Source organism: Typopeltis vanoorti, chromosome 17 (assembly GCF_054136105.1).
Source record: "Typopeltis vanoorti isolate ZY-2024b chromosome 17, IOZ_Tvanoo_1.0, whole genome shotgun sequence".
Taxonomy (NCBI): domain Eukaryota; kingdom Metazoa; phylum Arthropoda; class Arachnida; order Uropygi; family Thelyphonidae; genus Typopeltis; species Typopeltis vanoorti.
In genome coordinates this window covers 55,049,837-55,067,383 of record NC_143565.1, presented here as the reverse complement: position 1 = coordinate 55,067,383, position 17,547 = coordinate 55,049,837, and the positions used below count along the sequence as shown (strand labels likewise).

Sequence of the window (17,547 nt, the reverse complement as noted above, 5' to 3'; positions counted from 1 at the left end):
TTATTTCTAGGTAATTAATGCCTCAAGGCACATAGATCAATTTTTTCTAGATACCTGTCTTGTGCCATTAATTTTGCTTCTCTCCCTACTAGCCATTATCCTTCCCTTTTCTGGTCACTCTGCAGTTAATTTAGGCCTTCCCCTTTTGCTTTTTCCTTTTGGAATCCATGCTAAAGCTACTCTTGGACTCTTTTTTTCTGCTGTCCATTCTCAGGGGATACATACCGAGAAATGTATCCAAACCATTTCCATCTACATTTTTTTTTTATTTCATTGGTAATACTTGTTTGTTCAGTCAGTTTGTGTTATTTCTTATATGTTTGGGACAAAATATTTTTACTATTTTACATGAACATTTTGTTTGAAAACTAATTTAGATTCCCGTTTTTTTTTTTTTTGGTCAGTTTCTGACTCATATAATAACACGGTCTTAACATTGCTTTTATAAGGTAGAAAATAATGTTTACAAGGTTGGAGATACACTATATTTGGGTGATTTCCATCATCATCAAATTGCTGCCATGTACCCACAAGGGGTGTACAGGATATGATAGTACTACATGAAAAAATTATATCATTACTAACTTCCTATCTACAATTTTCCTCCAAATCAGTCTGTTACTTGTCAAGACTCCAACATTATCAGATCTTATATTTCTATCGTCTAAGGCACTTTGTACCGTATCAATCCACCTATATCTTGGTCTTCCTCTGGGTCGTTTTGCTGCCAACCTGGCAGAGAACACTTGTTTTGCTAATCTTTCCTCACCCATTCTGTTTAGGTGACCATACCACCCAAGATTAGCTCTGCTAATGCATTCCTGGATGCAGACAATGTCAAGTTCTTTCCTAATATCCTCGTTTTTAATATGATATTGCCATTGATGCCATCTGTTCACGCCTATAATCTTTCTCAGGACTCTCATATCTGCGGTCTCTAGTCTTTGGTCAAGTGTTTTACTTCTGACCCAGCTCTCAGATCCATAAGTTAAAACTGGTTTGAACACTGTCTTGTATACAGCTAATTTAGTGTTCTGACCAATTTCTCTTTTATTCCATATGAATTTATTCAATTGACTTCACACCATACCAGCTTTGCTGATTCTGTTGTCTATTTCTATATTTAATTTACCATCTTCAGTAAAAATCATGCCTAAGTAGCTGAAATGTTTTACTTGTTCCACAGGTTCTCCATTCACAACACAGTTGACATTTTCAATGATTCTACCTATTTTCATTGGCTTTGTCTTTTTATTGCTGACCTTCATACCATATCTATTACAATAGCTATTCAATTTAGTCAGAGAATCTTGCAGACTTGTAGCGGATTTATTTAGAAGCATAACATCATCCGCATAAAGCAAAGAGCTGACATTAACATCTCCAATTGATATCATGTTTAATACTTTCCTTCATAATGTGATCCATATAGATAATGAATAACAGAGGGGATAATGTACATCCTTGTCTCACACCAGATTTAACATTAAACTATCTTCCTGTACTTCCTTCAATTCTAACTGCTGACTTACAACTCAAATGAAGACTAAGTATTGCTTGATATAATGACCCATTGATACTATAACTGCAGCGTATTAAAGAGCTTCTCTCTTGTCACCTTATCATATGCCTTTTCCAAATCGACAAAACTTAAATACAGATCTTTGTTATATTCCGGTGATTTCCATATATTATTTAATTTTCTAAAAGTATTTGCTTCTATCAATCTTTGCATCATATCCCTGTCAGTTCCACCTTCAGTATCTGCATTTGCTCCCAAATATGAAATTCTTAACTTCTACAGCATGTCAATTAATTTTAATTTGTTGGTAACATTTCCTGTTCAATTTAAGAACTTTTGTTTTATTCTTATTTATTTTAAGACCAACCTTGCTGTTTTATACAATGCTTCAAATTTTGCTGGTGTATCAGTGTATTTTGATTATATACAAACTATGTCATCTGCATAACCTAGATCTTCAAAATGTGAACTAGGTTTCACCTTCCCCTAATCTAGTCAATGATTATGTTAAACAGCAAACCAGATATTATGCAACCCTGTTTCACGCCAGTCCTTATCTCAAACCATTCTGATAGTTTGCCATGTAATAACATAATTTTTACTTCTTTTATTATTCTCACATGCTTTCATGAATTCCATAGCTTCTAATAAATATCACGTTTTTCTATCAATATGGTCAAAATCTACAAAATTTAGGCCTAATGAGATAAGTTCTATAATTTGTTTATTAATGTTTCTTAAAGTAAAAATGTGATGCAGAGAATTGCCCAGTGTTCTAAAAACAAACCTGTTTATGCCATAATATATTTTCTATTCCACTTTTAAGTGTAATTCCATTTATCAATATTTTACAGAAAAGTTTTGCAAGTACTAACAATAGACTAGTTCCTCTCCAATTTTCATCAAGTGAGATCTCCTTTCTTTGGAATTAGTTATAACTCTTCTTTCCACTGTTTGGGTATCTTTTCAGTCTCTAGTACACTATTAAAGATCAGTTACAATTTATGAGCCACAGTTCTTTAGTTGTCTTAAGCATTTTTATTGCTATATTATTGTCACATGCCTTTCCACTTTTCATCTTCTCTATTACATTTGTTATTTCATTTTTAGATATAAATTTTAGTGTAATTTTGAATCCATGCTTATAAGGAGGTTTTCCATTACTGAACTTTTAATTATGTCAGTTATATTGCTTTCTATATTCAAAATCTGATGAAAGTGTTTTTATCTTCTAAAAATATTGTCCTCTTTAGTTAGTAGCAAATCATTTTTATCCTTAAAGCATTTTACTTGTCTTCTTTTCTTCAGAACATATTACCCTTGTCATCTCAGTATTTTCAATGTGTCCTAATGCTGCAGCCAAAGTGCTTCTTCTGCCAAACTTTCCACCCAATTCCCTTTATTTTCTCTTACAGATCTTTTATCTTTCTCACTATATATATATATATATATATATATAAGATGTAAAAATCATTTTCACCTGAAACTTGATTTGTCTGTTTACTTACTTGGGAAAAATGATTAAAAACTAGCTTTTAAAATTGCTTGGTATCTTTATCTCACACACACACACACACACGGGGTCCTCGACCTACGTCATCCTCAACATGTGTCATTTCGACTTTACAGCGGCAATCCCATAAATAATTTTCAATTATTTATGGGATTGCCGCCGATTCGACTTGAAGCAGCGTGAAGTAAAATTCAAACATCGCAGGTGAACTTGTTTGTGAGCATGGCAGAAGAATACGCCATTACGTGCCGTTTGTTTGGGAGAGGTGGTGTCGCTTGGGTCCTAGCATACGCTCTTTGGGTACCACGTGCTTTGTTTACATCTGCTCTCTCACTTTTGTGTTTGTGTTTTTTTGTGACTTTTTACCCTTCAATATGGCTCCCAAACGTAAAGCAGACTCTTCCAATAGCAGTGTGTTGAAGAAAAGGAGAGCCATTGCATTAGAAGTGAAATTAGACATTATTAAAAGGGTAAAAAAGGGAGAAACGCCAACGAACATCAACCGCGCATTGAACTTAAGTCGTACCACAGTCGGGACTATTATCAAGGATAAAGTTCGCATCCTTGAACACGCGAAAGGATTGGCGTCCATGAAATCGACTGCAATTATGAAAAAATGTAGTAGGCTCATGATTGAGATGGAAAGGCTTCTTGTTCTTTGGCTGGAAGACCAGCATCAATGTCGTATCCCAATTAGCCTTATGTTAATTCAAGAAAAGGCAAAAAGATTGTATTTGAGGCATTGAAAAGTGAAAGGGGGGAAACAAGTGCAGGTGAAGAGTTTAATGCTAGTAAAGGTTGGTTTATGCGGTTTAAGGCTCAGGACAATTTACATAACTTTAAGGTGTAGGGTGAAGCTGCTAGTGGTGATGATAAAGCAGCTGGTGAATTTCCTGAGGGATTGGCTGGGATAATAAGGGAGGGGGGGGGCTACAGTGTTCAACAAGTGTTTAATGTGGATGAGACAGGCCTATTTTGGAAACATATGCCTAATCGTACCTATATCGCCAACGAGGAGCAGGCAGCATCAGGCCATAAAGCTGGTAAGGAGAGACTGACTTTGCTGCTGGTGACTTAAAACCGAAGCCCTTGTTGGTCTATCAGGCTGAAAATCCAAGGGCACTAAAGAACATTTGGAAGGGTCAACTGCCTGTCATCTGGAGGTCCAATAAGAAGGCATGGGTGACACTTCAAATCTTCGAAGACTGGTTTACCAACCATTCTGTGCCAGAAGTTCAGAGGTACTGTAAAGCCAAGGGTCTGCCCTTTAAGGCATTGCTTTTAGTGCTAGACAATGCCCCTGGTCACCCTGCCCACTTGGATGACTTTCACCCTAATGTTAAGGTGGTTTACCTTCCACCAAAACCACAGCCCTTTTGCAGCCTATGCACCAGGGTGTTATTGTTTCCTTTAAGGCCTACCACCTCTGCAGGACATTTGCTATGGCTTTCAGGGCAACTGAAAAAGACAGGAATTTAACCCTCAAAGACTTTTGGAAATCGTATAGCATTTATAATGCCATACAAAACATTGAGCATACTTGGGATGAAGTGAAGCAGACAAATTTGAATGGTGTGTGGAAAAAACTGTGTCCCCAGTTTGTGAATGATTTCCATGGCTATGAGGAGACAGTTGAAGTTGTCATAGAGAAGGTTGTTGTCCTGGGAAAGCAGATGAATTTGGAAGTGGAGGCCAAAGATGTCACAATGCTTCTGGCATCTCATAGGGAGGAGTTGTCAGCAGAAGACCTCATTCAGTTAGAGAAGCAGCTGATTGAGGAGAAGGAAACGGTTCCAACCCCTGAACCCAGGAGATTCACCACCAAGGGCTTGGCAGAAGGTTTTGCCCTCATTGAGGATGGGCTGGCCAAGTTTGAGGCCAACGATCCCAACACTGCTAGGTACACAAAGGTCTTCTGAGGGTTTATGGATTGCCTGCAGTGTTATAGGGAGATATACGAGGAGAAGAGGATGGTATCATTCCAGACTAGCCTGGAACGTTTTTTCACGAAGGTAGAGAGGCCTGCAGCAGGTGCTGGTACCTCAACTGTGTCTTCAGTTCCTCTTCCAGCCTCCTCCTTCCATTAAGTCACAGTCTCTCCTTCCTTGTAACGCCCCTTCAGTTTGCAAGCCAACCACAGGATAAAAGATAAATTGTTTTCATTTTTTTTTTTTTAATCACCTGTACAGAATGTACAGTTTCATTTGTCATTTTGGGGATTGTTCTCATTTTTATGTTTGTTTTTTTATTACAGTTTCATTTTTGTAATTTTTCTGTACTATATAGTAATTATGCTCTCCCTTTCATTTTCCTATGTCCTAGTTCTGTTTCTTGATACGTATGACTTTAGGGTGTTTTAGGTTAGGTAAGTAACTTAGGCTATGGTAATTCCGACTTGCATCGAAAATCACCTTATCGGTCCATAGGAACGGATCTCCGACGTTACTCGAGTATCCCCTGTATATGTGTGTGTGTGTGTGTGTGTGTGTGTGTGTGTGTGTGTGTGTGTGTGTGTGTGTGTGTGTGTGTGTGTGTGTATATATATATATATATATATATATATATATATATATATGAGATTTAGCAAACATTTTAATTTGATGTCTTTTTTCTACAAGTGTTCAGGTCTTGTCTGATAACTAATCTTGGTTTTCCCCCCTCCTCTTCTTAGCACCCAAGTCTCTTGCTGCCTCATTATACTGTTTTAAAACTTTTCAGTCATGTCCTCTGGAGTTCTACTTTCTCACTTTCCAAAATTTGAAATCAGTTGCTTATCATAATAAAAAGAAATCCTTTATTTCATTCATTTTTAATTTAGTTATATTCTTCCCTTTTTAATCTTTTTTTTTTACTACCATGCAGTTTAAGTTTGGCTCTGATCATTACTAATTTATGATCAGATCCTATATCAGCTTCTCACCTTACTTTAACATCTAAGAGCAAATTCTTAAAATTACCCTTGGTTGTAATATGATCAATTTGAGATTTGATCTGCCATCTGTAATATCAAAGGTCATTTTATATTTAAATAAGCTTCCTATCACATGATTATTATTTCACAAAATGCCACCATTCTCATTTCTTGGACCACATGCTTCATTACCTACTGCTCTCTCTCATCTTCACTGTTTCCAACTTTAACATTCATGTCACCCATAAGAAGAACATCATGCTTCAGTAATCGTTCTATATGTATCAAACTTATTACAAAAATCTCCTTTTCTTCAAGGTCATTCTCATTTGCAAGTGCACAAACCTGTATTATGGTTAATTTAATACATGATGAATATCAACTAATCATTATTATTCGATCACTTATGAGCGTCCAATTTATCAAGCTTTTACTTGTCTTTTCACTAAAAGTAAGTACCACACCTCTTTCATGATTTTCATCAGATTATGAATACAATATCTGATATAGATCTACAATTCTCACTCCAAAGTCTGTCCATCTCAGTTCCCTTATTTCTAAAGTATCTCTTTTCATTACTTTCTCCATTTCCTTCATAACTTTGTGACTTTTCTGAAAGTGCTGACCTCATCTGTTTCAAAAGTTCTTGTAGGCTTTGCCTTGAAACCTCATCCATGCATTATCCTCTTGCTAACTCAAATAGTAATTAGGAATCCAAAGTTGCATCTTAGGATCAATATTCTTTTAATCATTTATTTTCTTACAGTATTTCTTTAAGAACTTAGAACATTTCAAAAATAACTGCAGATTTCTATGAAATTTATTCTACAGATAAACTTAGCCATTAAATTATCAAACTACCACTCTGTGTTATTTACTCATTTTATATTATTGTCACTTCTGTTAATAAGAAAAGCCTGATGCACAAAATAACACTAACGTGAATATGTTAGATGACTCCCAGATAATCCTTTTATCACTTCTATTGCATGTTAACTCAGGAGCATTATGCAAGAGACATACCCACCATGAATGTTAATCAATATCTTCTAGATAATACTTCTTAATTCTTCTACCATGCTTCACTCTTTATTTTATTTTATTTATTTTAAACTATCCTGCTTTCTAATTCTCATTTTCCCCATTAGTCTTAATTTCACTCACAAAAAAATTATTGCTATCATAGATGAGTTCAAATTCTTGATATGTACCCAGTGAACAAGAGGCTGTTGGAGGCTTAATGGATTGTATACAGCACTCAAAGGATTAAAAACAGAATTTAATTCTAATATATTTTGTCTCAATGAGACATCTTCAGGGATTACAAAAAAAAAACTAATGTAACATAAAAACAAATAACAAACAATACTAAGCCCAACCACGTGGGTGACACTAAAGACCTATCTAGGCGGAGCACCCTCTAAGGGTGGTTGTAGGTGGCCTGGAATGTAAAGTGGGACCTGTGGTGATAAGTGTTTCCCAATTCTTAAGAAGCTTAATGCAACCATATTTGTTAAGATTTGGTTGATTCCTGAGAGCTGCTGCTGATTCTAAGAATAGTCTTTCTCTTTTGAATTTGCTGTGGTGGAGCATGGTGTTTTTTTCCCCATGAGATCCTGTGGGTTGTATCCAAGACATGGTCAGCCAGGCCTGACTGACCATAGTTGTGGTTGCAGATGTATGACTTATGTTCCTCCAGGCAGATAGTAGCTGATCTGCCTGTCTGTCCAAAGTATGCCAGTTTACAGGAACAGGGTACTTTATAGATTCCAGGCACTGAGAGAGGAGGGAGCTGATCTTTTTGTAGAGCGGATAAGGGTAGCAAGTTTGCGGTGAGGCTTAAATGCTGTGTGTAGGTTGTACTTTTTTTAAAATCTTGGCTATTTTTTCGGATGTGCCATGGATGTAGGGTATGGTGACGGCATTTCTAAACTCTTTCTGAAGAGAAGACCGGGGAATGGGGGAGGACCTGATTATTTTTTTTAATGTTGTGATCGTTGTACCCATTGGAGAGGAAAGTGTTGTGTATGTGGTCAACATGATGCCCTCACACTTAAGCCTCTACACACATGAACAGGATACCATATGAATGAGTTTACATTATTTGTCAGGACTTCGTTTCTGTGTTCTGAAGCAAAATTAACTTCAATCTGTTTAGAGTTGGGATTTTAGGAAGTTTATCTTTGTGTTTAGTGTTGACTTATGCGGCTAATCCCTCCTTATCACCCAAATAAAAACATCTTATAGTTAATGAAATTATTCAAGATGTCCTTCTGCCTTACTCATTATAATGATATTGATAACTCTAATTATTTCTTTCCTCAGTTTTAATTCCTCTTCCAAGGCGAAACATTTGCTACCGCAAAGAGTTTCTAAGTAATTAATATGATTCATATAACTCCTCTGATGTCATTATATAATTTGAGATCCATTAAATAGCTAAAACCGAACATATAGGAATGTTACACAATGGTTCCTGCATGTTCGGTTTTGGTTATGCAAAGGTTCATGTTTATTGTTTATTGTATTTTTATTTTTTTTTTTTGTTCTTCCTAATTTGAGATCTAATTTTTCTAGATTCATGTACGTTTCACTTTTAAAGACACCATCAATAGTGAAACTTTAAAGTTTCAAAAAGGCAAACACCTTTCACCTACCTGACTTCAAAATAAAATGGATATTAATTATTCTTTCTGTTAAGATTTACTAATGTCAAGTTGAAGCTTTCTATTATTATTACTCTTTTCTTTGAAAGATATTTTTTGCCTACAAAAAATATCTTTCAAACATGAGCTACAATAGTATTCAGGGGTTCCCCATTCTGCATGATTTCTGTCCAGTCTTTGATGAAAATCAGTTTGAAACAGTGATCAGGCCAGTGACTGAAAGCATTAACAAAAGGTGAATTTAGTCTTGGGGAGAAGAGTTTTGTTGTGTTTAGGTAACGTATGCCAAGGTAACTCATGCCTAAGGCATGTATTCTCATAAGATCTCAATTCCTTTCAAAATATGTCCTGAAGATGTGGAACCCTATCTAGAAACAGTGAAAACTCTTTAAATAAAAGAATAAACATTCATGAGATTAAAAAAGCTTGAAAGCAACAGAGCTTATAAACAAAGTAAACCTTGGGTATGAGTTGTCGTGGTACTGCACTACTTAACTGTTCTGCAAAAAACATCCTATATATTTGGCTTCTGTTAGAACTTTTGATAAATTCCTTATGCCAACAAACATCTACACATTCTGTAAAAGACTGGATACCCTTAGAATTTCAAGGTGATTATAAAAATTCCTTTCTATTATAGGATCCCATTATGTTAATCCAACTGATTTATTTATTTAGCGTATGATGATACAATGGGGATTGAGATGGTGCTGTAATTGAGGGGGCCCTTTTTAGGGAAGTACAGCACCATCTCAATCCCCTTTAATTTTATTTGGGCTTGGGGCCGACATAGCTGATGAATCAGGCTTACAGCTGGGTCTTAAGTATTCCTGACTGTCACGGGACTGGTTTGCCTGAACACGGTATGAAAAACCCACTACCTCCGTATGAGACCGGCTAACTCACCTTTTGTCGAAAGAGACCAGATAAAGGTTCCCTACATCACGGACAGGAATTGAACCCAGGTCTTTCCGACCAAAGGGCTTTGTCCACACTGATTGAGCTACAGAGGCTCTAATCGAATGATGCCATGCAAGTACAGTATGCAAAATGCGAAAAACGAGATCAGATTTTTGTATTATCTTTAAAACATGAATGCAGAGCTTATCACTGTATTTTACACAGAAAGAAATTTTATATTACATCAGTGAAAACAAACTACTAAATTTATCAAAGAAATCATGGAAGATCAAGCAGTTCACTAATTTAAGCAATAACAACTTCATTTTTATTTTTTCCATCTCATATAATGAACTTCAGCACCATATAATAAACTTATAAAAATCCAGAATTATGAAAATGCTAATATTAATTTCAGAGATCTTTCATAAGTAACATGAAGAAAGAGCGCATAAAGAAGAACTTGTAGTACAAATTTCTCGAGTACTAAACTGTATATTATATAAATGGTTCATATCATATTTTAAGGAAAATAAATGAGAATTTTTATTACAGAGTTGCATAAAACTAAGCCAGCAAGAAGTACTGTACTAAGCATATTTTGTTTATTTTAGTAAGTATAATAAATATGGTACATAAATACTCCAACAGAAAAATTAATCATTATATAATTTAAAAAACTAAGTATCTTACCAGCTTCGGCAGCAGCCAACATATGTTTTCCTGCTGAGAGAGTTTTAGAGTTATTGTCTTGCAGCATCCATGTTTTAATTGCATTATAGCTGGAACATAAAACTTATTTGTACTTCCTGCTGCTATAATCAGTAAGTATGACAGCAGCATTGCACAATACATTTTTATTTTATATTTTCTTCATTTCTAGTTCTCTTAAAAAATTTTTTGCATGAAGAAATGACAAAAATGTCAAATTCTTATTTCATAAGTAAGAAGTTATTAATAATGATAGATGAATCAAAACACAAGCAAGTATTTACAAATATTGTTACAAATGGAAGAATGAAAAAATCAGAAACCTAATTTTAAAATGATCCAATATCATAATTTTAAAAGAACATGCATTAAATTATCTAATTTATTGCAATAAATTAGATAATTTGTTGCAATAATGGAATACCAAATCTGCATAATCAAAATAAATATAAAAATGGAAGAAACTCGTAAAAAACTTATTTAATGTAAAATTTTCAACTAAGTGTCACAGGCATCTTCAGTACAAGATCAAAGAATGGCAAATAAGCAATAATGGACAATTCTAAAGGTGCCACCTAAACATCTAATGTAAGATAACTAAATATGGTCAATAATTATAATTTCCTAATTAAAAAGACACACACACACAATATATATATATATATATATATATATATATATTGTGTGTGTATTGTGTGCGTGTTTACCCACCTTTATCAAGAGCTGTGCTGGTGTTGTACTACCTTTAGACTTGTACTACGTTCAAGTGCAAACTTAACTGTTTTGCTTACTTGGGAGAAGGAGTAAAAAACTAAGTTTATAAAATTACTTGGTATCCTTAATATATATATGTTAAAGATACCAAGCTATTTTAAACCTGGTTTTAATCCATTTCCCGAGTAAGCAAACAGACAAGTCAGTCAAGTTTGTGACTGCAAACTTGACTGACTTGTCTGTTTGCAGGCGCAAACAAAGTAGTGCAAGTCTAGGCAACTCATGGTAAAGGTGGAATAAGATCTGATCACTATTCTTAATATTTACCCTTAATGCAAAGCACATCTGCTTGAGGAGATGTATGATGCTATGCATTAAAGGCAAGGGGCCACCATCCAGACCGGTTTCGACCTTTATTGAGGTCTCATCAGTGGGAGTCAGGCTTAGAAATAACAAGGTTAAATAATACAGAGCTTATAAGAATTTTACCAAAACAAGTTACCATAAGGTGCTTTGACCTTATTAAATAAAAATCTCAGGATGAGAGATAGATGTAGAAAGTTTTTTACCTTGGGTATAATATATGTTAAAGATACCAAGCTATTTTAAACCTGGTTTTAATCCATTTCCAAAGCAAACAAACAGACAAGCAAGTCAAGTTTGAGCCTGTAAGTAGTGCATGTGTTACGTTGTTGTTTTTCTTTAATTTTATATCATCCCTTTCTATCTTTCAATCGCTATTTTACTTCTTCAGATATCAGGCCTAATATACTTACATCTAGGATTGTTTCCTCTTCGGATACTAGCAAATTTATATTATGCTGTGCCAGCCAGTATCCTATAGCAGAAAAGATCCTTACTAAGGGAGACAATACTAGATTCTGAGGTGTTATTACACTATATTTTACTTTAATACGGCTGTATAGATTCAGACTGCAGTCATGACCTAAATCTATGATTATATACACTTTCTAATTCCTTCCCGACAAAAGAGTTTCTATTTTTATAAGTGGTAATTCGGAATCGTAGTCAGGCATGACTCAGGTATAGGTAAATAAATCATGTTTATTGGAATATCAGAGCAAAATACACTAAAGAAATTCAGGCATTCAATTTATCTCAATACTAAATAAGGAAACTCGAGTTAAAAGATCAACACACTTTAAATTTAAATCAAAGGTTAAAAAGCATGCAAGACGCAGTGACTGATAATTGGGATAGATAGCAAATGCTATGGTGTTAAGCTAAAATTCCTTTCTGCAAGCTATTCATAAGATAATATAACAAACATTGTAATATCATTCAGTTACTATAAATCTACAATCCTAATCTCATACAAATCCACATACAACACAAAAGACCTCTTCCAATCAATGTTAAAGATACCAAGCCATTTTAAACCTGGTTTTAATCCATTTCCCAAGTAAGCAAACAGACAAGCAAGTCAAGTTTGCGCCTGCAAGTAGTGCAAGTGTTACGTCGTTGTTTTTCTTTAATTTTATATCTTCCCTTTTTATCTTTCAACACTTACGGCGAGTCCAAGCATAAGTTTGCTTATGCTTGGACTCGCCGAACTTTATATAGTTTCTATATTCGCCATGAAACTCAGAGTTTCTTATTCAGCTATGAAACAATATGGGATGTAATATCCCTTAACTTAAACAAAATAGAGTAATTCTACATTACCGAACTTTTTCCAACGTCTTTCTGCACCACATGTGCGTCTGGTTACCTCGTCTATTGGCTGTCCTTACTCCAGCATAGGAGCTATGCTATCTTCATAATTGCTGCCGATCACAGACTTGATTCTTTGCATCTCAGGAAACATCTCTATTCCTCTCGATGGGACTTTTCAGCGGGGGGGGGGGGCTCCTTTCTGCTACGGCTGGAAATTTCACCTTCAGCTCTGCGTGGAATCTTACAACATTCTCAGGAAAGCTCGCCATCCGACATCGTAGCACTGATGCTTCATCCCCCTTACTCAACCCACCGGCTAACTTCCAAACCAGGAACCAGGAAAAATGATAAGACAAGAGAGAGCCGATACGGTGCTCATTCCCTTATATTCTTCGTTCGAGCACCCCTTTGCACACAACCTATATCTTTTCTCCCCTTGGGTTCATCTCTTGCTCTCCCCTTTGCTGTTATACTCTTGTATTCATGGAATTCGCATCGACGTACTTTCTGCACAAGCTACTGCCTCCGGTGTTATGCTGGACAAGCGTAGTTGTATACCTTCTATGAATTGTTACTTAATATCTATCTGGTGACTCACAATCATTCTATACAGCTAAAGTGAGGCTTAAATAATATTAACAAATTCCTCTTTTAAGATGCTCTCTAATTCGATCTTGGTATAATCGCAATAGATTAAAATACATGGTACATAAAATAAAATGCAATTTTATACACATTGGAATTTAAGTTTCACTTTAATTTCAGCTGATGTGCAGGTATTTCTCATTGTTTAGTTGTTAGTATGTTAGACCCTGAATGAATGATTTCTTTGCAAGATTCCTTCATTCAGGATCTAACACAAGTCTGGGTGACCCGCAAAGTAGTGCAAGTCTAGGCAACTGGTGGTAAAGGTGGAGTAAGCTCTGATCACTATTCTTAATATTTACCCTTAATGCAAAGCACATCTCCTTGAGGAGATGTGCTTTGCATTAAGGGTATTTAGTTAAGTAATACTTAACTAAATTTAGTATTTAGTATTTAGTTAAGTAATACTTAACTAAATACTAAATACCAAGGTTAAGTAATACAGAGCTTATAAGCTCTGTATTACTTAGCCTTGATATTTCTAAGCCTGGCTCCCACTGATGAGACCCCAATAAAGGTCGAAACTGGTCTAGGTAGTGGCCCCCTTGCCTTTAATGCATAGCATCATAGATTTCCTCAAGGGGATGTGCTTTGCATTAAGGGTAAATATTAAGAATAGTGATCAGAGCTTATTCCACCTTTACCACGAGTTGCACTACTTGCAGGCGCAAACTTACCTTACTTGTCTGTTTGCTTACTTGGGAAATGGATTAAAATCAGGTTTAAAATAGCTTGGTATCTTTAACATATATTATACCTAAGTATTTTACCCAAGGTAAAATACTTTCTACATAATTGCGGGAACGTAAAACCCCGTTTTTACGTTCCCGCAATTTACATTTTCCTGCCATTTATGTCATTTTCCATTGGTCCCATCTTAAGGCCTATTCTTACGATATATTGTTTTCCTTGCCATTAACAACTCGATGTGGACGTTATTTCCCCGTGATTTGCATTTTTCATCAGGTGGCAACACTGATTTTCAAATCAATTTCTGTGGAAATCTGTTCCAAGATGGCATTGCTTTCGACTGTAGTTTCGTTTCCGCCATCGCGGTGACATGTATGCTTGCAGCAATAATGTAGTGATGAGCGATACCTTGATTTTTCAATCACAGTACGAATTGATATTGCAGAATTATGTTAAAGATACCAAGCAATTTTAAACCTGGTTTTACTCCATTTTTCCCAAGTAAGCAAACAGACAAAAATGTCAAGTTTGTGCCTGCAAGTGATGCAAGACTAGCTGATCCTACAGGTAGTGCAAGATCAAGGCAACTCGTGGTAGAGGTGGAACAAGCTCCGATCACTAATCTTAATATTTACCCTTAATGCCAAAACACATCTCCTAGAAGGGGATGTATGATGTTTTGTATTAAAGGCAAGGGGCCACTATCCAGACCGGTTTCGACCTTTATTGAGGTCTCATCAGTGGGAGCTAGGCTGGAAATACCAAGATTTAGTAATACAGAGCTTGTAAGTATTTTACCAAAACAAGTTACCATAAGGTGTTTTAACCTTATTAAATAAAAATCTCAGGAGGAGATATAAATGTAGAAAGTATTTTTACCTTGGATATAATTATGTTAAAGATACCAAGCAATTTTAAACCTGGTTTTACTCCATTTTTCCCAAGTAAGCAAACAGACAAAAATGTCAAGTTTGCGCCTGCAAGTGATGGAAGACTAGCTGATATCTCTTCCTGAGATTTTTATTTAATAAGGTTAAAACACCTTATGGTAACTTGTTTTGGTAAAATACTTACAAGCTCTGTATTACTAAATCTTGGTATTTCCAGCCTAGCTCCCACTAATGAGACCTCAATAAAGGTCGAAACCGGTCTGGGTAGTGGCCCCTTGCCTTTAATACAAAACATCATACATCCCCTTCTAGGAGATGTGTTTTGGCATTAAGGGTAAATATTAAGATTAGTGATCGGAGCTTGTTCCACCTCTACCACGAGTTGCCTTGATCTTGCACTACCTGTAGGATAGGCTTGTCTTGCATCACTTGCAGGCGCAAACTTGACATTTTTGTCTGTTTGCTTACTTGGGAAAAATGGAGTAAAACCAGGTTTAAAATTGATTGGTATCTTTAACATAATTATACCCAAGGTAAAAATACTTTCTACATTGATATTGCAGAATTTTTGCCTACGTAATTACCGTGTGATAGTTGTTTTCAAGTTGCAGTGGTAGATGATCCATGTGAGAAACATGGAGAAAAAAAGACAGAAAACGTATTTCGGTAGAAGGAAAGATGGTAATTCTGTGACGTGTAGATTGGCATGCCGGACTACATGTGCATTTAGCAAAAGATCTTGGACTCTCCGTGTCTACTTTGAACACGATAGTAAAAAACAGGCAAGTATTGAACTCAATGCAAAGCAATATGGTGCTGTGTCAAAAACGAAAATATATCCGGACATCGACATACGATGAATTGGATAAACTTGTGGCAGAGTGGTTTGTTTCTACGAGAGCATCGGGTATTCCAGTTGATGGTACTATACTATGAGCGAAAGCCCTTGAATTTGCTGCGAGGTTGGGGATTAATGGTTTTACTCCATCAAATGGATGGATTGATCATTTCAAGATTCGCCACAATATTGTTGTGACGAGTCAATAGTGTTGCAGGGGAAACTGTAAACCAGTGGAAGAATGAACTAAAGACTATTATTCAAGACTATAAACCAAAAAATATTTTCCATGTTGATGAAACTGGGCTCTTTTATAACATTCTGCCAAGTAAAACATTGTGTTTTAAAGGAGAGAAGTGTCATGATGGAAAACGCAGCAAGCAGAAGGTAACTGTTTTGCTCATGGTCAACGGATCAGAAAAATCACCTCCACTGATAACTAGTAAATTAAAAAAAGCCAAGGTGTTTTAAGAACATGAAAAATTTGCCTAAGTATGATGCCAACAGCACACCATGGATGACCAGCAGCAACAACTTCACATCCACCATGCATGCTCTGGATGCTAACATGGGGGCAAATCACCACAAAATACTACTACTGCTAGACAAATATCCTGTGCACCCTGAAGATTTGCAGCTCAGAAACATTAATGTTTCTGAGCTGGAAATTTTTTCAGGTTTCCCCCTAATTGTACAAGTGAGCCTTCAGCCATTAGATCTGAGCATCATCCATGCATTTAAATGGAAATATAGAAAAATGCTTGCTGATAAAGCTGTGTTTATGCATGATAATGGTATGGACCCAAAACAAATGACCATATCAATCCTTGATGCCATGCATTATGTGGCCAAAGCATGGTTGCATATTACTCCTGAAACCATATCCAACTGTTTCTAGAAGGCAGGAGTTACATTTATGGAAGAGTAGGAGGAAGAAGAAGATATGTCAGAGCCCAACAACTGGTATGTGATGGATGAGTCATCCTCATTTCAAGACTATATTGATGTTGATGATGGTATGATCACATCAACAGTACCAAGGGTAGAAGACATCCTTTCCAACCACCTTGGTGAAGAGGAAGAAGTGGTTGAAGAAGACTGATCAAGAATCTACTGTCCCTACTAGTAAAGAAGCAATGGAAGCTATCTCTGTTTTCAGGTGGTATATTGCAAGTGCATCAGGAGACGATGGGGTATTTAATGTCTTATACACTGTGGAGAGGTAGGTGGAACTTATAAGAGTGCAGAAAAAGCAAAAGCAATCAACAATTAAAGATTTTTTTTAAATAGATAAATGTAAGTAATTGGAAATTCATTTATTTTCAGTTATTAAATCTGGTATGTAGACTCACATACTAGCAGTAAGTCATCTTTCAGCTTTTTTTTTAAATATTTTTTAACATTTCCTGCTATTTACACTTTTTTCCATCAGTCCCCTGGAAAGTGTAAAAAAGAGGTTTTATTGTATATATATATAGAAAGTCCTGTATATATAACCATCCTGTGTACACACACACACACACACACACACACACACAATGGTTCAAAATTCATGTACAAACTTAGAGGGGAGGTAGAGAACATCAAAATCAACCATATTCACATAGGAACACATGACTGGAAACACGCACTGTTCACCTGCATTCCAGGTGAGCAATTGGGGCTTCCTCATTCAACCTTTCGATGTCGTACGAAGAACATGCGTTGTTTTACGAACGTTGAGACGACAGACAAGCACCTCGTTTACGGGTTTGCTGACTGTAATGGATGAGCCGCTGTACGAATGTATCGCGAAAGGTACCCAAACAGACGTGTACCGCATCACCAAATGTTTGCACATTTGCATCAGAATTTGTGCAACTATAGATCA

At 35.9% G+C, this 17,547-nt stretch overlaps 1 protein-coding gene across 4 annotated transcripts in view; it reads right to left on the bottom strand.

Moving 5' to 3' along the window:
• LOC150097404 (solute carrier family 25 member 32) overlaps positions 1-17,547 on the bottom strand; it is a 101,821-nt gene that overhangs the window by 46,653 nt on the left and 37,621 nt on the right. For all 4 annotated transcript variants that reach the window (XM_090406895.1, XM_090406894.1, XM_090406893.1 and 1 more), the window contains exon 3: positions 10,206-10,294. In XM_090406895.1, the coding sequence (XP_090263021.1) occupies positions 10,206-10,294 (89 nt within the window). The remainder of the gene's footprint in view (positions 1-10,205; positions 10,295-17,547) is intronic.